General features: G+C 32.7%; 1 protein-coding gene across 1 annotated transcript in view; it reads left to right on the top strand.

The window, feature by feature from the left end:
• Stacl (SH3 and cysteine-rich domain-containing protein) overlaps nucleotides 1-23,437 on the top strand; it is a 426,872-nt gene that overhangs the window by 285,943 nt on the left and 117,492 nt on the right. Inside the window, exon 10 of the mRNA XM_081741694.1 lies at nucleotides 17,146-17,190. Coding sequence (XP_081597820.1) covers nucleotides 17,146-17,190 — 45 coding nt within the window. The remainder of the gene's footprint in view (nucleotides 1-17,145; nucleotides 17,191-23,437) is intronic.

The following is a 23,437-nucleotide window of genomic DNA, read 5'->3' as shown; positions in this document are numbered from 1 at the left end:
CTGACATTTGTTAGTAATAATAATTGGTAATTTTCATTCTGCTGAAACTAGCTGTAGTATATGCATTTATGTACCGTATATATACTCGGTTAAGTAACAGATTGCATTTTCGAGTTTCAGAGCAGAGGATGTCTAGCTATACTTACTTAAAGAGACTGTAGTCCGAGACCTGCCAGATATAGGAATCTACTGTAAATTTAATAACACTTGAAATTGACAAAGTTCGTTTAATTATACGTACTATAACTTAAAAAATTAAAACTTCTTTTTCTATGTTTTACCCAATAGATGTACTCCGACTCTCCAACCTAATGTAGCGGAAAGATAGGCTAAATGACAAAATAAAAAGCCGAATACGAATACTATCCCGGAGTTCTATAATTCTCACTTCCTGTCCCATTTATGTCATTAAAAACACAATTTGGATACCAAAACCAGCTCTTATTCATATTGGCCTCTTAGGCCAGTGCTTTATAAATGTTGGTACTGTGCTGTACGCTTTTTTAAAAAATATAACAGGAAAAGTCAGTCCAAGAATAAAAATATTGTACACATTTTAAGATAAATTGTATAATATTTAATTTATTTGCAGGAAACATTAATTGATGTGCAAAGTACATATATGAAATTTCAAAACAAACAAACCGTTGACCTAATTCTTATACAATTGATTTAAACTTTTTTTTATTGATCAATGAATACACAAATGTGAAAAGAAAGGCCTAAAAAGATATAAACTCGCACTTTTTTTAGTTTTTGAAAATATCCGTGATATATGATTGCTTTTGCTTGGCAAAGCGCATTTTTATGAAGGCGTTACAAGTCGAGTAGACTGTTCAAAAATACATATTTATAATTTTGTTATGAAGATTTTTCTCCTTTGTTTTCTATTCTGAAACTGGACGGAGTTCAGACAATCAATAGTCTACAGTACTTCCATTTATGAACAAATTTCAAGCTTCGATTTAGCGTATTTTCTCATGAGATGTTTATATCTATATCTATCTATCTATCTATCTATCTATATATACCTATGATATATATCTATATATATATGATGTTTGAAAACAACACCGACAATGTTTGGAAGGCGATTCCTGACACCAAGATAAGACAAAAAGTATAGACCATCCTGGGTCCATAAATGCTTACTTTCGAAGTTATAGGCTGCTGAAAACATGAAAAAATGAACTTTAAAGGTTCATAGCTCCAAAACTATAGGACCTACCGAAGTCAGGTCAAGACTTCACTTAGGATCTAGTATGAACCCTATCCAAATATCCAAGTTTCAGAATCTTGTGGTACTTCCGCAACAATTTTTATAGATGTAGTTGGAGAGTACTTCAAATTATATGCCCGTAGCCAAAATCCCTCTATAAAAATTGCTTCGTGATACTCAGGATTCTGAAACATGTATTTTTGGATAGTGCATATATTAGTTCCGAAGTGAAGTCTTAACCCGACTACGGTAGGTCCCATAGTTTTGGAGCTATGGACCTTTAAAGTTCATTTTTATCATGTTTTCGGCAGCCTGTAACTCCGAAAGGAAGCATTTGTGCACCCAGGTTGGTCTATACTTTTTGTCTTACCTTGGTGTCAGGAATCACCTCCCAAAAGTTGTCAGTGTTGTTTTCAAACATTATATATATATATATATATATATATATATAGGGTGTCCGGTGAGGAATGCCAAAGATTTTGGGAGGTCATTTTTTTTTTTTTTTTTTTTTTTGTCTCTGGCACTTGCCATTTACGTTTGAAACATTCTAGCGCACTCTGTAGTTGGGATTATGTATTGGGATTATACCTCATTTGAAAGCTAATAAAACAGGCTTGCAGATGGTATACTGATTGTCCCAGTACTACATACAAGAGGCAAGTAATTGAGGGAAATGTTTCGAATTTCCCTATAAAATTCCCTTTTTTTAAACAATTTTGCATAACTATGTTGTTCTTGAGTTGAAACACTGTCGCTAGAGGAACAGTATCTGATTAGGCGAAAATGATACTGTATACCAAAGATCAGGTAGTGCTGGAAGTACATGGACGCCCGAGTTTGAAGAGTCACATCTTCCAGTAGTACTGGTAATTCATGGCGCAGGAAATGCAAATAATATTTACCAGTCAAACGTTCGGACAGAAAAAAGGAACCAATGTTCTGATCACAGATAATGCCCGCCCAAATATTTACAGAAAATCGTTCCTGATATTGTCTTACTGTGATTGCCCTAGGATTTTCGTCACTCCAACGATGCCAGTTGCGGGGTTGTTTATCCCATTCCTGGTGAAAGTGACCTCATCGGTGAACAAGATGAATGGCAAAACATTAGGATGCTCCCGTATCCATTGGGAGAAACCAACACATAGTTCAGTTTCTCCTGGATGGAGGTGTTGCACTCTTTGGACATGGAACGGATAAAGCCCTTCTCCTCGCAGTACATCATGTATATACGTTCAGGTTGATTAGAAAGTCTCCTAATGCTGGTGGTTAGACTTCGCTGTACAGCTTAAATAACGTTCTCTTCTTGTCGAGGGGTGTATTTTGAGACTCGTTCAGATGTTAGCTTTACACTGGGAAGCTCACCGTTTCCCGCAGTTTAGTATACACCTGTGTAAAGACCCGTGCAGTAGGGACTCAAAGGCGAGGAAATCTTCGCTGGTATTCTTCTACCGCACCTTTGGTATTAACATCACAAAACCTGTAGACGTACATCATATCTGCATATTCAGCGTGGGTGTATTGAAATGGCATTCTACTACAACACTGTCGAACTTCTTCCACAGTCTACACACAAGCACTTTGCACTTCCTCACGGTACTGAAACTCCTGCTATCACTTGCACACACGAGACAAAATAATTAATAAAGGGGACTTTTAAGTTAATAAGTTGCAATGCGCCGCTTGCAGCAGAAAAAATCCAAAAACATTTCAAGGGATATTGGGCATAACAGTGGCAACATCTCTGTTAGGTATACGTGAGACAAGCTAAATGTTTGTGTGCATTAGAAGTAATTATTTATTATTTTGACAACTCTAGTGCAATGAACATTCTGCTTTAGTAGGTTGTACGAAAAATTTAATCCAAATGGGATTTGTTTCGCTGCCATCTGTTGTTCTGAACTACAATTAGTGTTCCCGCTTAGAAATATCGAGCTCTCGTATGTTAGGGAATAGTATTTTATTTCTAGTTTTGCATAAAAACATTCGTTTATTAATATTAGTAACCATTCTCATCTATAGAAAGTTGGAACATTGTTATGTTATTAGAGAAAGGAAGAATGCTTTTATTTTTAGGCTTCTAATGAAGCTAAAAATTTGACACCTTACCTGGATCTTTGGTATACATTATCATTTTTGCCTAATCAGATACTGTTCCTCTAGCGACAGTGTTTCCACTCAAGGACAATGCAAAATTGTTTTTAAAAAAAGGAATTTTATAGGAAAATTCGAAAATTTCCCTCAATTACTTGCCTCTTGTATGCAGTACTGGGGCAATCTGTATACCATCTGCAAGTATGTTTCATTAGCTTTCAAACGAGGTATAATATGTAACATAACCCCAACTACAGGGTGTGCTAGAATGTTTCAAACGAAAATCGGCAAGTGCAAGAGGCAAAAAAGTTACCCCACCCCTATCTCCGGCACAAGGGAGAATAAACCCTATGTTCACATAAGCATATATATAAGAACAAAATATTAAATAAAATTTATAAAACGGTATAAATACTGACTGACAAATTCTTGGTGATAATTTAAAATAATTAAAATTGAAATCACATTGTTTCATTGTGAGGAAAATTAACTTGAAGATACTCTTTCTGTCACGCAAACAACAGATGACAGCAGTTGCTAAAAAATTGACTGAACTTAAAATTTTGGTTACAGTACTTGGATAAATAATTTCTATAAGAAGTCGAGTTTTGCACACCAAATACCTGTACGTATTTCGTAAATCAAAATACTTTTTCCCCACAGTTATTACAACGAAATAATTATTGCATCCAACTTATTAGAATATATCATAAAGCACATTGAAACATACTTGTAACATTGAAAGTAATTGTAACATTTTCGCACAGAAATAGAAGTTTAACAAAGAAGTTGTATTGAACAGTAAAAATAGTTGATCCATTGCTGGCAAGTGATTAGCCAATGGAAGAGGATGACACTCTTCAAAACATTACGCCAAGAATTAACAACATGAATTGGGACAAAACTCCATTTTCAATATTAGGCTTTAAAGAAAATATTGCGCAAATTACCAAACTGATAGTTTTGATAAAGTCTTCAAAGACAAATGTTCGACTTTTCAATCCAACGATTCCCATTCAACTATTCGATTATACTCTTCGTTGATCTATATGATAATGGAGTATATTTTGAAAGTCAAATATTAATAAAAAAAAAAAAAACATCCTGGTGGTTAGTGTTGGGTTTAAGGGTCCAAAATTGATTTGAGGTTCGGATTGTGTGGGGTTTGGATAAAATGCTATACCAGCCCTTGTAATTCAGTATATTTTCGTGGAATAAAGGTATACTTTATATTTACATTTTCTGTAAAAATGTTTATAAAAATACTTTATTCTTCGCTGCTGATTTGAAACTCAACCAAACTGTAGAGCGATGAATGGGATTTTTTTTTAAAAAAAAAAACTTGTATTTGTGTAAACTGAAAACAAAAATGCAGTATAGTGACCCAATTAGGCTTGTAGCTAGGGGGATAGAGACCCCTGTGACCTCTGCTACCACCTTCAGACTTCTCAAACTTCTGGTAGTTTGTTTGGTATGTTCAAAACTAAACAGTCAAGAATATATACTGAACTCAAATAAATCTCCTTCCGAAAGGTATCTCATCTCCCTCCCTCTCCCTCAGTTTGTCTCAACGATCTGACTGCGGCCTGATCCCAATATGCTGAATTCTAGCTTTAATAAAGTTAATGAAATTGACTTTGGTCCAACTTTATTTATTTTCTAATTAATGTAAGAGGTAAGATATTCCTGCAGTCGTACTGAATTCTTTTGATTTGTATTCACCAACATTTCTTGAAGAAAGTAAAACTGAACATATATTGTAGATTTTTGGTAGGTGTGGAGAGAGCTAATAAGAGTTATGCAGTAGATATAAAGTCAAAACTTCTTCTGTATTGTTTTAACAATTTTCTTCCAGTTCGAGCGTGAGTGAGACTCCTCCTCTTCCTCCAAGAAAATACAAAAAATGGCACGGTCTACTGGAAATGGATTCGAAGAGGTCTGAAATAGCACCGCTTTTTGTGTTCGTTTGTAGGAAATTTCACTGCCAAAAGAAAAGAAAAGAGCACGGCTTTGCTGGCGTAGATAGAAGTTATAGGAAGTAGTCAATCCAGATTTGCGTAATTGAAGCTGTAGTGAAAATGTGGGGTGCGCAAAGTTCATATATTATCTCTAAAACATAAATTTCCCTGCACGGAAAGGTTGTCTATAGTTTGTAGAATGCGTTACGAAATATGGAGCTATTGGGGATGCTAGAGAGATATGAATAAATCACTGATTCCTGGAAAGTATCCTTTGCTAGCATACAAAATTTTACCCTATTAAAGTATTATTGCTATTATTATAGCCAAATTCAGTCGTTTACATGTTCACATTCTTATTATGACAATATGGTCCTGTGTTTTTCCATGTTCACATTCTCCATCTAACTTCATTTTAGTTGCTATCAGTGGCGTACGGAAAGGGGAATTTCCAGATTCTAACCCCCCTGAACAAGATTTTATGAAAAACTGAACATTTACCATATTGAGATATGTATACAAAGAGCAGCAATTATATGAAGCTGAAAGATTTAATCCCCCCTTCCTTGATGAAATTCCGAGTACCTAATTTCTTTCTGTTATATTCATGTTTGCAAGAAGAGCGCTACTAGCATATTCTTAATTTCTTTCCTGCCACGTGTGAATGATGTCGAAAAATGAAATGAAATCTTTAAGTTTTACGTCCCACGGTTATGCCGGTTAGGCTAAAGGAGACGGTGATGATGAAAGATGAGTGAAATGGTGGAATGAATAATGTGGGAGGAAACGGGAGAACCCCGAGAAAACCCACGAGCACGGTGTTTGTCCACCACAAAGTTCACTTGGCGGGGGCTGGGATCGAACCCGGGACCCCAAGCACCAGAGGTGAACGCTCTACCACTGAGCCACCGCGCCCCCCAGATGTCGAAAAATGGTCCAATTATTAAGCGTATGCAGAATTTCATACAGAAAGATGTCACCAAGCTTATATCGTTTCAGGAGTTTCTCTAGGGTCTATACATACCTTAATATAGTAAAGGTTTATTCTTTCTTGCTATCTTGTTCAAGGGGTTTAAAACCCAGAATACCCGTCAGGGCCGGACTTAGGAGGTGCGAGACTGTATTGGGAACAATATTGCGGGGCACCAACAACTAACACACACACACACACATATATATATATATATATATATATATATATATATATATATATATATATATATATATATATATATATATATATATATATATATATATATATATATATATATATATATATATATATATATATATATATATTAAGATAAACTTTGTTTTTCGACTTCTGAGTTTTACCCCCTCTAGAATAGTTCCACACCAGACCAAAGTAACCTATGAGAAAAATTAGCTTGATTGACTAATATTAAATGGCCCCAAGCGACCTTAAGGTTTCAGCTCACTTACAATATGCAATATTGAAGGTTTCAATCCACTTACAATATGAGGCAAATGTACTTCTTAAGCTTAGAACGGCTAGAGAGAGTGACACCATATCTAGGAAAGGGGTAATGGTAGTAGAACCACATCTATTATTTTAAAGTACCATCAGACGGTCATCTTGAAGTCTGGATTCAGATCCGAAAATTTTAACAGGAAGGAGTCATGTGACATGTTTTGGAGTGCTTTTCATCACAAACACACGGTCTGATATTATTTCCAACTTATCTTTGATCATTCAATATTTATTATCTTTATAATATATGTTTATTAACTTTCCAAACTTACAAGAAACCTTTGCCTCATATTGTGTGTTTAGAAATGCATTCAAAATTTGTGGTTGCTTGAAGCATTATTTACCATTATTCAATTTTTCCCATGGATTACTTTGGCTTTACTTACGTTAGAACCATTTTAGGGGGACGAGACTCACAAAAAAACTCGTATGTCAAAAAATAAGATCACACAAATATATTACATCTCTGCGATAGAAGGGGAAGTAATCAAAGTGTGTTCTTAGAAAATGCATGAGAGCTAATAGACCAAACATATGTAATATATATTTTAATATAAAATTACACATATGTAAACCTACAAATAATTAAAAAATATTTGAAAATCACCTCTGAAAAGTACATAGTCACAACATCACTTGTTTTAGTGACTGTGAAATAACATATAAATTCCAGGGAAAATTAAGTGTACTGTTAGAAAGAAATTATATCTACAAACTTCTAAAAATCTGTTAACAGTCATAAACTATTAGTAAGACATTTTTATTATTCATTTTTGTTATGAGAAACTTAACTTTCTTGCTTTTATTTCTCTGCAGAGGTCTTAGAATTTTGTCTAAGTTCAAACCTCTGATAATTTAGATTCAATGAACAACGTTGCTAAACTGTTCAAACGTTCTTGCTGAAGTGATTACCTCAAGTAAGTTTTAATCAGTTTCAATTTGGAAAATCTCCTTTCTCCAGATGCCACACTTACTAGAACTGTCAAGAAAATAGTATATTGCAATGTGTTCTTCTATTTAATAAACCGACAGTAGATTACACTGTAGTGCGGTGTCCGGTTGGAAGCAATCGGTTTAATCGGCTTAAGTCCTCTCCTGTTCCCCTTTGTGTACGCCACTGAGTTCAATACGTACGGTGATTTCTTATTGCCTCGTAATGTTTGATGCTGGCTGCAGGCCTGATTATATGTAGGGTAGAAATTTAGTTTGTTGGAGCTCAGAGAAATAGTAAATGGTTTGATATTTAGGCAAAACCTATGTTGATTGCTGAAGACATTTCTATGCTGTTCACCAAAGAAAATGGCAGAGGCACCAAAACATAGTATATCCTATATGGATATTGTGTATAGAGTTTTTTCTTTTATTCTTAAACTGTAAAACCAACACATTTTAATTCTGATTTTCTCTTCAAATTTCTATTGCACTGTGTATCTATAGATTTTGAAGGAAAAAATACAAGTGAAATACTGATTAAGATTATAAACTTAGGGCTGTTCTGTGATTGTACTTGTATGTCTGACAAAGGAACATCTTACATTGATAGTAGCATTTCCCAATCAAACAATGCACAATCGATAGAGGACTGAAGAAAAGTGAGAAATCCAAAGTTTTACGGACTGACAGCCAGCAACACAGGAGATATAGAGGATAGAAGGATCTAGAATCATGTGAAGAGCAGCAATGCAAAAGATACACTGACACAGAAAAAACTTTAAAATGATTAAAGTAATCAAAATGACAATTTCACAACAGTATAGTAAGCAAACATTGTACCCACAGACATGTTCAATAACATCATATCATATGTAACGCAGTGTTGCCTACTGAGCACAAAGTGAAGTTTGTTAAATGACACGTAACACAAATTATAACATCTAGAAAATCTAATTATGATTAGAACCATGCCTGTGAAGTCGTGATGCACAGCGCTGCCAAAACCTATATGAATTCCTATATGAAGTTTTGCGTGTTGTGTTTGATACTATTCTGATTTTCCACTTGGGCGAAACTGCTTCAATACTGTGTTTCGTACTTCAGTGATTATATTCTTGTTTGTGGTCTCATATTTTGGCTTTAATTAGTTCGAATCGTATACTGTATGTACTTTTCTACATTCAAGATTCATATAGGAATTCATATAGGCCTATCCTCAAATGTTGGCAACACTGTACATCATGACTTCACAGGTATGGTTCTACTCATAATTAGATTTTCTAGATGTTATAATTTGTGTTACGTGCCATGTAACAAAATTTCATTTTGTGCTCAGTTGGCAACACTGTATTGCATATAATGTTATTGAGTATGTCTGTGGGTACAATGTTTGCTTACTATACTGTTGTGTAAATGTCATTTTGATTACTTTAATCATTTTGAAGTCGGCCCGTAAAACTTTGGATTTCTCACTTTTCTTCAGTCCTCTATCGATTGCGTATTGTTTGGTTGGGCAATGCTACGATCAATATAAGATGTTCCCTTGTGAGTACCAGTTACTCTAAGCCAGTCACCCTAACTTTTGAATCTCTACATCTTGGTCAAAATTTTTGGTGCCCAATGAAGTACTTCATGAGATTTTTTTTTCCAGACAGACGAACAGATAAAGTTAATACATTTAAAGGAGCTTTTGTTCCAACCAAGCTCTTTAAAAACTAACAGATAATCCTCGGAGTATTGATTTAACTTAGAACATGTACGTCTTGAATTTGACAGAATTCAATACGTAATATTGTTGCTGTTTTAAAAAATCATTAGAAAGACAGAGGAATATGATGCTAGCTATTGACTATTAACCATAACCCTGGCAGGACCAAAAGAGCTACAAAGTCTGCATACTTCTGAAATTTTAGCTTTTAATTTTCAATGTATGGGCTCCCCTGATCCATCTTTTCTATTTTATGAAATCTTTGAGTTTTACGTCCCATGATTATGCTGTGTGGGCTAAAAGAGACGATGATGAGAAATGAATGAAATGGTGGAAGGAAGAAAATTAGAGGAAAAAGGAGAACCCGAGAAAACCCATGTACATGGTGCTTGTCCACCACAAAGCCCACTTGGCGCAAGCGGGGATCGAGCGAGGAAACCCACACACCAGGGGTGAACACTCTTCCAATGATTCACCACGGCCCTTCTTTATTTTATGTCAGTAAGTTTCTAAAATATTTATTTTCACAGGATAAATTTCCCTTTCAATCTTTTTTTTTAAATAATAAGAACTCTACAGTGATAACTCACGTTGAATACTATAAATAGCTAACTTGACATGAATTGATAATACAAGATTGTTTACATTAAATTCCTCGTAGTGATATCACAATATGGAGTTAAGCAATTCAAAATTAGCGTAATGAAACCATTGACATGTATGTGCATCTGATATTTTCTGTACATAAAGATATATGAGAAACGTCGTATATTATGTTTCCTTTCCTGGGTGGACAAACACGTGTGTGTGTGATTTTCTCGGGGTTCTCTCATTTGCTTCTACTAATTCTTAATTCTACCATTATCATTGTATCTCATCATCACCATCTCCTTTAGCCTCGGAGCATAAATGTTGGAGGTCAAACTTAATGATAATTATTATAATAAAAATTTAAAAAGAGAAATTTTATATCGGCGATTCTTTTTTCACTGAAAATTTACGAACACTGATCGTGCATTTAGAGATCTGCTTTAACGTATAACAAATTTCTGCAAAACTTTAGTATTACAAAGAAAAACAATTAAATATCTCCGCCGAACAACGTTCCAAGCGACTATTTCTGTCACATTGAGATTTTAACGGAACAACGGTACTGCAATAGAAGTTTCAATTCTATGTAACATCATTTGATATAAAGGCATAGTTTGAAACTGAAAAAGTATATTTACAGCCTATACATAATCAACATATAGTTAGGGTTGTCATAATTTTTTGATCCAAAATACGGACAAGCCTTAAAATGACGATCCATCAAAGATACGGTGCCCAAACACAGAACAAATATTTTGAAATTTTTTACCTAAAAATTGCCTTTTTAGGTTATCACACAATTGTTTACTGTAATACTTAAACTCTATTGGAAACTAACATGTTTTATTTTATTTATTTTTTTCATTAACGCAAACATAATAAATCATGCCATTAAATCTAACCAAAACAGCCCTGGAATGGAAAAATGACTTTTTTTAAAAACATAACCTACTTTGCTAATAGTAACTAAAATATATGTAAGTTACACCGTATATACCCTATAATGAAAACAAATCTTTTTAGCGATTCCTGGCTCGAAAATTTTGGGGCAGCTCCAAAAACTGTCAAATACGGACATTTTCTTGTAAGATACGGACACGGACTCAAAAATACTAACAGTCCGTACAAAATACGGACGTATGGCAACCCTATATATAGTTTTTTTTTTTCGATTTCTGTTAACTTGGATTGTTGTCACTTGTAATGTTAATCGGTGGACCTTCCAATTCATTAACTTACCATTATCATCTTAAGGGCAAAACAAATATCGATTATGCCCTGTCCAAAAACAAAGAAAAATGACATCTCTTTACATTGACATTGACGTCTAGCCTCTACCATCCCGTATCTAGTTCAAACTTATAATTACAAGCTTTGACACAAAAATAAAAAAGAAAGAAAGAAAGAAAAGGAATGTAAATATCATTGGAGACACTAAGATAACAAAGAAAAACCAATATCTTCTTTTAAATAGCAAATATCTGAAGTTTCTATTCTTTGGTATAATAATGTCTACTTGATTAATATCTATCTTGTGCTCCCTAATCACCTTTTAATCTTGGAATAAAATTACATAATCAACTCTGGTAGTAGAAGCTCGTTTTCACGAAAACCTTGAATAAGAATAATGAGTTTTCTTTTTATCTAGTACATTTTTCCTTGTTAGATCCGGTTTGGGGTTAGTCTTTCGTCCTTGTTTTTCCCTTTTGTCCTTTTTTCAACCTTGAATTCGTCGTCTATGGAAACAATAAAAAAATCAAACTTTCTCTTCATATTTTTTTGAATATATCTTAGCAACAAGAGATAGCAGAACGGAGATAATATGTCATTAACAACAATTAAGAATCCGTATTCTAAATATATCTTCTTTAAAACAAGATAATTTAAAAAGATGCATTTTCACATTAACAATAACATGTATGTATTTCTCACGTAAGATAGTAAAATATATTTTGTATTCTAATAACGATATTAAATATTTGCATCTATGAGGGTTAGTCAAAATATTAGTTGCACTGCTTAAGAAAATAAAACAGGATACAAATGTTATAATAACTTTATTTGTATCGTAAAGTTCCATTCACAATCTACTTTTCAACGTAATTACCTCCGTTATTTAAGCATTTGTCGAGGCGTTGTACAAGTTTTTCTATGCCTTCTGCACAGAAATCCCATCCAATGCCCGATAACCATTCTTGGGCCGCAGCTTTCACCTTCCCCTTCTCTAAGTTGCGCCGCCAAAGTGATATGATAATAATCATCCCAGGTCCGAATATCATCTATGTTGGAAATTTGATCAAGATTGGTCGGGTTTTTCAAGAGTTATTAAGTTTTATTTATTTTATATATCTCCTCCTCTTCTCCTCTCCTATGTTCTACTGTCAAAGTGAAATAATAAAATAACTTCCCAAACCCGAACCTCATCTATGTTGAAATTTGATTGAGATCAGTCTGGTGGTTCACGAATTATTAAGTCACAAATATAGTCATTTTCATTTATATATATATATATATATATATTGATTTTTGTATATCTTCACTTCTCCCCTCCCCTAAGCTCAATCATCAAAGTGAATAGATAAAAATACTCCCAGACCCGAATCTTATCTATGTTGAAAATTTGATTGAGGTCGATCGGATGGTTCAAGAGATTGAGGGTCACAAACATAGTCACTTTCAGTTTTATAATATAGATTATATAATTATATTATTTATTAATCAAATTTAATTTAACTAATATTACATTTATTCATTTTGAAAAAGTAAGGTACATTTACTTAGACTTAAAGAAGAAATTAGTAAAAATCACATAATTGAAATTCCAGTTCATTTCAAAGAAAACAGAAACATGATTCTCCTTATAAATCAATGTGCTGAAAATTAAAGATGGCATAGATACTCAGCTCTCTTAATATAGCATCTTTCTTATATTGTAGTTTCCTTTGTAATTTGCGTATATAACACATGATATTTCACTTGCTTTCTCTATTTTGTCAAATTTTCATTTATATGTTCCCCCATCTTAATATCACCGGATTCAACGAAAATTGTCAACGATTTTCTGCGGCTGGTCCAATGAATCATTTGTTGAATAGTATGAGTAACTTCAGGCAATCGATTGACGCTAATAAGTCTTGCTTCTTTCTTTTTTCCTTTGATTATTTCTTTCATTCATTCATTCATTCTTTCATTATTTCTTTTATTCAATCTTTGTTTTATTGATTCTTTCATTCTTCCATTGTTTTCTTCATTCATTATTTCTTTCCATCCTTCAATATTTATTTTATACATTCATTCTTTCTTTTTTTCACACCTACAAATGAGGTTTTTATATCTCTCAGTGCAGACGTAGGTCTCAGTTACTAATATCACTGAGCTTTGTAATAAGTAATTATTAAATGTGAAAGTTTATTAAAATGATTGATGACGTTGGCCGCCATGTGCATAATTCTGATGCACAAATAGTATGGTGCTAAATACCGCGAAATATGGCTTGGCGGCTAACGTGTTAACGAATCTCAGTCTTGCCCAAGAAGGCTAAAGATTGACAAAATATCCAATGCAATGATTCTTCAAACCAAGACAACTAATGTTTGCTATTAACTTAACTGTGTGCAGTATTTGAGACACATTCACTGGTTTAGAAATAAAATCATTTTCTGACTATATTAGGTAGTGAATAAAATAAAATATAAATGGAATCTTGTCGCCACTAATAAAGTTACTAGTTTCTCCCATGTCCAATTTCTGAATATAAAGTTGAGCTTAATGTCAAAAACTTAATTGTTTCAGCAATATATGTTTAAATTTTTTACTTATACAGTTCATAATTCAGTCACGTTCTACAGCTAATTAAATAATCCAATATTAATTTTCTTTTAGTAGTATAGTCTTCGCGAATCTGTTAGATCACATTATCGATATGACAGTCATCTTAAAATCCATTCGTGGATTCAATTATTTCTCTTACACGCAATGGATATGTCACATATCAGACTGAGGGAGAATTTTCTTCTTTAGAGATAGTTTAATGATGATCATTGGATTCAGAAAAACAAGGTTGTATCATAGAGATATCCTCTTATGTATTTATTTTACTTCGTTTCCTTCTTTTTTACTTTGGCACGTTTAAGACTATGGTAAAAATATTTCAATTTAAAGTACTTCGATTATGCTCTTTAGGCTAAGGAAAAAGATGATTAAAGCAAGTTGCTGATAATAGAAGAATTGGTAGAATGAGAAAGTGGGAGGAAACGGGACTACCCTGAGAAAACCCACGAGTAAGATGTTGTGCACCACAAACTTACTTGGGCTGGGCTCGAACCAGGGACCCCACGCAGCAGAGGCAAGCGCTCTACCACTGAGCCATCGTGTCCATGGGTGCCCGAAGCGTAGGCTGTATATGAAAATGTATTCGTAATATAGCAAACCACGTATATTAAATACCAGAAATAATACAGCAACCATGGAGATGCCCCCTTAGAAAATTTTCTTTGGGCGCCCCTGATCGTGTCCTCTTATTAAGACTATTATTGTTTACATGCAAAATTAAGCTATGCAACCAGTTTATTATTTGTGTTGCCTAATTACAACTTATCAGCACCTGAAAGTTATGTAATTTGTCATCTGGCTTTCTTAGCTTGCCTAAACTCAATCAGTTACTTTGAACAAAGGAATACATAAAAACATGAACTATTCTTTAAACGAAATTGGAAAGATGATAAATTATGGGTTTTGAACGCACTTTTCTACCATTCAAATAAGGCATTTGAAGAACGAGATAAGAGTTCAGTTTGAAAAATTAAAGAGATGAACTGCCATTTTCAGTATGATGCAAGCATAGCGCAATAATTAAAGTCATATTTACAGAGTTTATTCTCACATTACATGTCACACTGGCTGTCTTCTCATTCAATATTATGTAGAGATAAAACGTGAACTTTACATAAGTATTTCATCATATATATATCACATTAACCACAAAACCGTCAAAACGATCATTTTTCTCAAATTTCAATATGAGATATGATAGAAAGTGATATGGACCTAAATATTTGTTCAGTATATTCTTCCACATATAGTTCTTGAAGTGACTATAGACTTCAGTTCTTGAAACATGGTACTAACTCGCCGAGAAACAAAATATAAGTTTTACATTTTTAATGCTATTATTACTACTGACACTATTAATCTTTTGACTAAAAGATTTTTTATCATTGAACATTACTTTAGCAGTTCTATTAACCACTCGTTGAAACTGTAGAACTTATCGTCTGTGTATCAATTTCCCTTTTTTTCTTATGAATTTCTTCCACAAAACAATAATTAAATGCTTTTTTTCATGTTAACAACAAATAATTGTTTCCTCATTTAAGTGAAATTTCGAGAACAGTACTAAATATTTCAGGCAAAAGAGATGTTAAGGAATTTTAAAATAGAGAGGAAAAATAGTGTTTTTTAAGATTTCCTTGGATCTTAATCCATTTGACAATCATTCCTCAACCAGTTTATGTTTATACGAGTGTTCGCGTTGATGTTCATACTTTTATATAGCTCTTCTCTATTTTCCTGTGTATCCGGTATCATACGGAATTCATCAAGTTTCTTCTGAACGTAAAATATTATATGTTGACAACATCAATGTGCAGATCTAGAAATGTTTCAACGATTCGTCAATGACTTTTCGTCGAAGAAGAAATATCTAGATACCATGAGACATATTTCATTTATGCGCTTTGTTTTTCCTGATTTATTATTTCAAGCAGTCATACCGGTATTTAATGTGCTTCATCCTTCAGCTTTTTTGTGCCAGGCACAAATATCTGAATTTGAGGATATCGTTCACTAAGCAGTAAATCACGGAAGCAAGGTTGTCGTTTAAAATTATTGCATTAGTAGACGAAGGCATAAGATATATTGGAATATGCTTTTCTAATATACTTTGGCAACACTGCACCTATATCATGCGTTTCTAATGGCACACAAAGCTCAATATTAAATCTCACGTAATATAGTAAAAATTTTTATGTATATAGGGTGCCTCAAAAGACTCCTGACATAGGGTAACTCTGTCATTGTCAGAGTTACAACAAAATGTAAGAGAGTAAACCATCTCCAAATATGATATTTTCAATCTAAAGTGAAGGATTTTTTTTTTTTTTTTTTTTTTTTTTTTATTGTACAAGTCGTTTGGGCTGTACACTCTTTATGCTCCCAACGTTAAATGAAAATGCAACGTTATTATTTACCTGCACCCACAACATAAGTGAACGAAGTTACTATCTTTTACGTTAATGTGTCGATGGCCAGCCCCCATTTCAAACAGTGACTTCATTCACTTATGTTATGGACCCAGATAAATGGCAACGTTGCATTTTCATTTAACATTGGGCGCATAAGGAGTGTACAGCCCAAACGGTTTGTCCGATTTAAAAATTTTCTTCACTTTAGACTGAAAATATCATATTTGGAGACGGTTTTCCCTCTTACATTTTGTTGTAACTCTGATAATAACAGTCATCCTATGTCAGGGAACTTTTGAGACACCCTGTATATGTTAACATTGTAATAACACATTCAAAGTCATTCACACAAAATGTTTTTAAGCAAGGACTGAATATTCACTTAGTTGTTAGTTTATGAGATTGCTCAATATCAATAAGATTAAAGAAAGTTCTTTAGAAAAAAAAATGAAAGTGCTGAATACTTTTGAAACACGATATTCTTTTCAAAGTAATTTTTTCCATACTTATTTTAAAATGTTTAAACATTCTAGTATTTATTAAGCACTTATTCTTAATACGAAAAATAAAATTACCTCAATGGTAAGTATACTTCATTAACTGTTAATTTAATTAATTTTATTTTATAGCAGTGTGACATGAGGTTGAAGAGGTGTAAATATAAATTGAATTTTAGATTGAGTTTTGTTTCATAACCCAACTAATCAGGAAATTAGTAATATAGAAACTTGTATTATTGAATGTTTCACTTATGCTTTGTTTTAGTTTAGAAAAACAAAAACACTGCTTACATAGAGTTAGAATATTTAGAATAGAGTTCACTAAAAGTAAAGACGAACATACTAATTATTTTTGTGTTTGAAGCTTTTGGTCTACCGTTACTAATGTATTACTGTTTTACTTGACAGAAAGAATCAAATGTACCATGCAGTATCAACCATCATGTCAATGAGGTAGGGCAGAGGAAGAGTTTCACTGATTCCAACCTCTCTTTATCATATCATTGTGGTACACCCTGTAGCAACCATAACCTTTTCATTGGCATGTGTCTTGTGCCTTTCTTTCTTCTTAACGGATATTCCTGTCACACACTACCTTCAAATGTATTCCCTTTTCTGCTTCTAATGTCCGATGTTGACATAATTTTCTCTACACTTTGTGTTGTTAAACTTCGTCGAGTAAGACAAGTTTCTAAGTATATCTTCAGTATTAATACTTTGTAGTTGTTTTTGCTTGTAAGTGAATGTTGTTCATTCAAATAAAAAATATTTTTAAAAATACCTTCTTATCCACAAAGTATCTCGTTGTACTGTACACTAAACACTTAAATACTTATTCCCAGCACCTTTTGTGTGGGCAATTTATCTCCTAGATCCGTACTACTACTATAAAGTAAGAAAAAATTCATTTTTGCATGAAATAAATCTACTCTGAACCATGCTTGCCACATTGTCTAAAAACTTATTCGAAGCTTCGAATCATCTTACCTTAACTTAATTGTGAGGCTAATATGCGTAGCTTGTTTAGAATATGTTCCTTCTACTTGTCATCACTATGTCCATATGTTCATCCGTTTGTCCAATGTGATCGTCCATTCATATTGTTGTTTTGAGAATTCCTATTGCACATGTAGAAGTTTGCTTTACCATCATCCTTACTACCACTTTCAGCTTTTATTTTTTACAAAAAGAAAGCTTGTGATGTTTTAGCTTATAACCAAAATGTTGAAATTGAGGACAATATTTATGTATTCGTCAGCAATAGTGCGTGTGTTCTTGTGTCAATAACTTTGCAAACTCTTATGTCAATTTGGATACAGTTTTCTTATAGTAAACATAATTTTCGATACGTTTACGAAAACTGTGTTCAAATTAGTAAATTTAACACAAGTTATTGATAAAAAAAATATCTAAAGGTAATATATATATATATGATTATCGGCCTCATTGTGTCTCTACTTAGGATAAGCAATAAAATAGTGTAACTTACTCAACAGTAAAATCTAAGTGTATTGTTTATAAATAGAAGTGATACTGGAGATTTTTTACTCATCAAAAGTATAAAAGATCTGAAAAATGTGTAATATAAAACATAATATAGAAAATGCAAAGTTGGAATGTATAACATAAAACTATAATACAAATGAAGACTATAAAAATGTTAAATTATTGGTACTTGTGATGTACAACATGAAACTAATTACACTTCTCAATCTCCATTGCTAACCTCAGCAATTGCCGTTGATAAATTGGAAATTTTCCTTTATGTAAAAAATTGTTTTGAAAAAAATATTGGTACTATTTTAAATTGTGTATGAGTTTCTTTAAGTCATTAGAACCTTTGATGAGATTAAATTCTCCTTAACAAGCACATATTGTAGTTAATTAGCGAATGTTAATGTTAATATCTGTTTATCTACGAATCTATCTTTCTTCACCTGCCATTATATGTTTATCTCTATTAGGCGAAGGAAATGCTTGACTGGAACACACTTGAATGGCATTTTGATTCCTCAAATAAAGTATCCAAATATAGGAAAGGGAATTTAAAAAAAAAATCGGAATGTAACTTATTAACAACAGAACAAACAATATTACAATATAAAACAGGGAAAAGGTACATTTCTCATTACCAAGTACACTGTTTCTTCTGTTTTTGTTAACATATTATATGTATCTTATCGAAGTTGAAATCATCATTTTACTTTTTTTTCTATTCTATATCGTTTGTTTAACTTAGAAGAGATATCATTGGTAAAATTATTTTTATTTTATCAATAAATTTCTATCAAATTTTTGTACCTTATAAGTGTGTAGGAAGTTATAGTGTAGAATTAATTTCATAATTTAAAACTTTATCCAGTTATGTAGTAGATTGTTTCATTAAGGAAGAACATTTGTTCATTAATTAACTTAAGAGTATGCCATTATTCAAATCAGAGTACTAAAAAGATTCTCTTTTGTTTATTATTTGATTAAATATGTGTGTGTATATATAATCGCTGAAATTGATAGCATATCCAAAAGTAGACACAAACAACGTTAGAAAATGAATAAGATATGAGAATAGTACATTGCAAAGAAGGATAAGTACTCGGAGAATGATTGAAGTTTGCCAATTTTACATACCTACACACATACACACACGTAGTTTGTGCACATCTTTCAGGTTTACCCTGTATATATGTATATTTATACACACCTTGACTCGTTCATATTATAATGCAGAATTTTTCAACTGGCCGTCATATTAGTTAATTATGCAGATAAATTGCAAAATTAGTCTTTGGATTTTGCAATATATTGAAATATGATGAAAAAATGCCTGCGAAACTGTTGTACACTCCTTAGAAAAGGTATCTGAAAGTTCAACATGAGGTATTGACATGAGTTCAACATGAGTTCAAAAGGTATTTGAATACTTTTTTTCTGCATATCTTGCACAAGCATCAGTCAAAATGCATATCCAAGTAAAACATTACACAAATGACTTGAATTTTCGAGGTCTCAAGATATCTTTGTTGATTACAATATATCTTTGTTAACAAAATGTTGTCGCATAAAAAAAGCGTCGCTGTTGACAGACCACACACGACATTATAGTACTTTTCACAGAGTAAACGAGTGTTTCCATGATGTACAGACCCTAAAGTATTAGAGGAAAAATTTCAGTATTAGACAAAGAAGAAAAATCCTAAATTTTGTACTTCTATGAAAGCATACAAAACTCCTAAAGGTTAAATTAAGTAAACACTACCATTTTATCAAGAAATAATGTTTCTTCTTTTATATAATTTCGACCCTCTTTAGAGTCTTTCTAAGTAACTCCTCTCCTGCTGGTATTCGTTTCATCCCCGAGAGGGGGGAGGCACCAAAATTAAGAATATGACGAAACACTAGTAAGTTCTATATATATTTCGAGCGGGACTGCACCAAGTCGAAAGTTTAATGTAAGAGTGACATTTAAAAATGATTATGAACATTATATAAAATAGTTCGTAAAATTGTAAGCAAGGAATAGAATAATAAAGAACCTTGAATTGGTATAGTCTACCAAAATTTCAATATTATATGAAAACGAATTTCACTGACGTTGTTTTAAACATTTCGTAGGTTCAAAATGTTTTGAAAAGTTTTCCAGTGTAACTTCCCTCTTTTTTTTTTTTTTTTTTTTTTTTTTAAATAGAAAGATAAATTAATTAATTTTAATGGAATTTCATTCTCAACCTCTCCCTCAAAAGATGAGATGATAAATTAGAAATGTATGTAAAAGGCTAATACTCACCGCAAAAAACAAACTACTACTCTAGGAAGTACTTTCGAAGAACATGGTCTTCATCTTCAGCCTAGACACACTTCGTAAAGAATTAAAACATAGGAAAGAAAATATGGATGGGAAAATGAGTTTAAAAAAATTTAAAAATGTACGAAGTAAAAAATCTTCCTGTCACTGTTAATAGACAGATGTTAATGGTAATTCATTTGTCACTGTTCACTGTTGTTCACTTTTTTTTTTTTTTTTTTTAATTGCCTTCCAGACGTTGGAAATGAGTAGTAAAAACACTACTCCAAATCGCATTTATATCATCTTTATCTAAATTGAATGTTGGTTTCTCCTTATGAATGTAATAAGCCTCTTTAATTTATTGTTCAGTTGTTTTTGCTTCTTCTATCAAACATGAATTAGCAATGTTATGGTTATTGTTTTTGTGATGTGTTGCCAATCCGGATAGCTGTTGTGGACTGCGAGATTTGGATGTGCTAAGTTATTCTCGTACAAATATTCCTTTTTGTTTGACCTATATATACATATATATATATATATATATATATATATATATATATATATATATATATATATATTTGGTCACATTGATATTTAACCCGATAACAACAGCTACTTTGTTGGAGATCAGTAAAAAAAATGCTTTAAAATTTGTAATATATATTTTTCTATGAATTTATGAGGAACTTCTGAGACCTTGATGTTATAATTATGTAATGCCTTCTTAATTTTTGCCTTATAATAGTCAGACAGGCAAAATAAACAATCTTTGTATTTGTTGTTGGTTGATGGTAGGTACTTACAATCTCCTGTTGCACTTGCTTGTTCCACTTCAGTAATAAAGACTTTTGAAAAACATTTTGTTGTCCAATTTTAATCAAATATTGAATTTCTTGGTTGATGTCACCAGGTAGATTCAAAAGTAGAAGGGCTCTCCTAGAGAAGTTTTTTTTTCAAATATTCAATTTCTGAAACCATTAACAGTGAAGAACAGTGAACAGTAACAAATGAATTACCATTAATATCTGTCTATTTCCAGTGACAAGAAGAGTTTTACTTCGCATACTTTTTTAAAAAAAATTCTTTTTAACTATTTTTACCCATCCGTATTTTCTTTCCTATGTTTTAATCCTTTCCAAAGTGTGCCTAGGCTGAAAATGAAAACCATGTTCTTCGAAAGTACTTCCTACAGGAGTGGTTTGTTTTTTGCGGCGAGTACCAGCTTTTTTTTTTTTTTTTTGCTTACATTTCTAATTATTATCACCGCTCATAATACAGCGGTAGAGAAGATAAAATATCCATGGTATGCAGAACGAATTAACGACTTTGGTCGTCCTTGATACACAGCACAAAATAAATTAAACGACTAAGGTCGTCCATGGTACACAGTATAAAATAAATTATACAAATAAAGCCACCCATGGTACTCAGGATAAAATAAATTAAGCCATTAAGATCGGCTATGATATACAGTTCAAATAATTTAAACGAATAATGTCATACATGATACGTGGGGTAAAATAATTAAATTATTAAGATCGTCTATAATACACAACACAAAGTAAGTAAAGCGAATAAGGTCGCGCGTGATACGGAGGATGAAATAAATCAAAAGACTAAGGACGTCCATGGTGCACAGCACAAAATAAATTAAATGTCTCACGTCGTCCAGGACAAGGTAAAGTAAACTATAAAATCATTAGTGGTATCCAGTACAAATTAAGTGACTAAGGACGTCCATGTTGCACAGCACAAAATAAATTAAATGTCTCACGTCGTCCAGGACAAGGTAAAGTAAACTATTAAAATCATTAGTGGTATCCAGTACAAATTAAGTGACTAAGGTCGTCCATGATACAAAGCACAAGATAAAATGACTAAGATCGTCCTTAGTAGGCAAGACAAAATGAATTGAATGACTAAAGTCATGCATAGTACACACGACGAAATAAATAAAATGATTAATTATCCATGGTAAGCAGGAAAGTAAGTTAAACGTCTAAGATTTCTGTCTAACACTAGGCAAACTTAATTGAACTACTAAGCTGTCCATTGTACATAGGGCAAAAAATTAAACGACTAATGGCCGTGTGCACCAACCAAGTTCAACTGTTGAACGAGGGTCATAACCAAGCTCGGTGAAAATGTCTGTTGCGCCAACAACGTTCAAGATTAATTTCGGTCAGATGATGGATAAACTTGGTTTTAGCTTGAACGGCCGAATTTGGGGGTTTAAACTTCGTTGATTCAAGTCAGTCCGTTTACATTCAATAATGTCTTTGTATTTTTACACTAATAAAATTACAATACATTTCTGGTCTTCGGTAAAAAATTTTGCTCGTGGTTTCATTATTTTTTCCATCACAATTACGATAATTGAAATTAGGCTACTCACAACTCTATGCACACAATCTCGAAAGTCGAAAAGACTGGCACATGGTATGCTTTTTTCATTTGTTACTTTGTTAAACGAATATTAGAGACAAAAGACGGCGACCAATCAGAATTGGTTTTACAAATTGACCGAAGTTTACTTAAACGAGGTGTACTGAACTTGGACTTTCAATGGTGCAACAAATTTCCTGGAAATACGTTTTAACTTGAAAGTTTAATGTTGAACGCGTTTGAGTGAACGCTCGTTTAAACTTCGTTGGTGCACACGGCTGTAAGCTTATCTATGTAAAGAATAAAATAACAACTAGGATCGTCTATGGAACGTTTCAAGTAGTAAATTAAACTACTAATAATTCATGGTAGTTAAACTACTAAGATGATTATATTAAACTTCTTATATCATCCATGATGCAAAGAACAAAAGAAATTAAGCGATTAAGGTCTGCCATAGTGAGTAAGACAAAAGAGCCGCCCATGGTACGCAGGGCAAAATAAATTAAAGGTCGTCTATGATAGCAAAGT

Source organism: Thermobia domestica, chromosome 16 (assembly GCF_964235325.1).
Source record: "Thermobia domestica chromosome 16, izTheDome1.hap1.1, whole genome shotgun sequence".
In the NCBI taxonomy this organism is placed as follows: domain Eukaryota; kingdom Metazoa; phylum Arthropoda; class Insecta; order Zygentoma; family Lepismatidae; genus Thermobia; species Thermobia domestica.
This window is presented reverse-complemented; position numbering and strand designations above follow the sequence as displayed.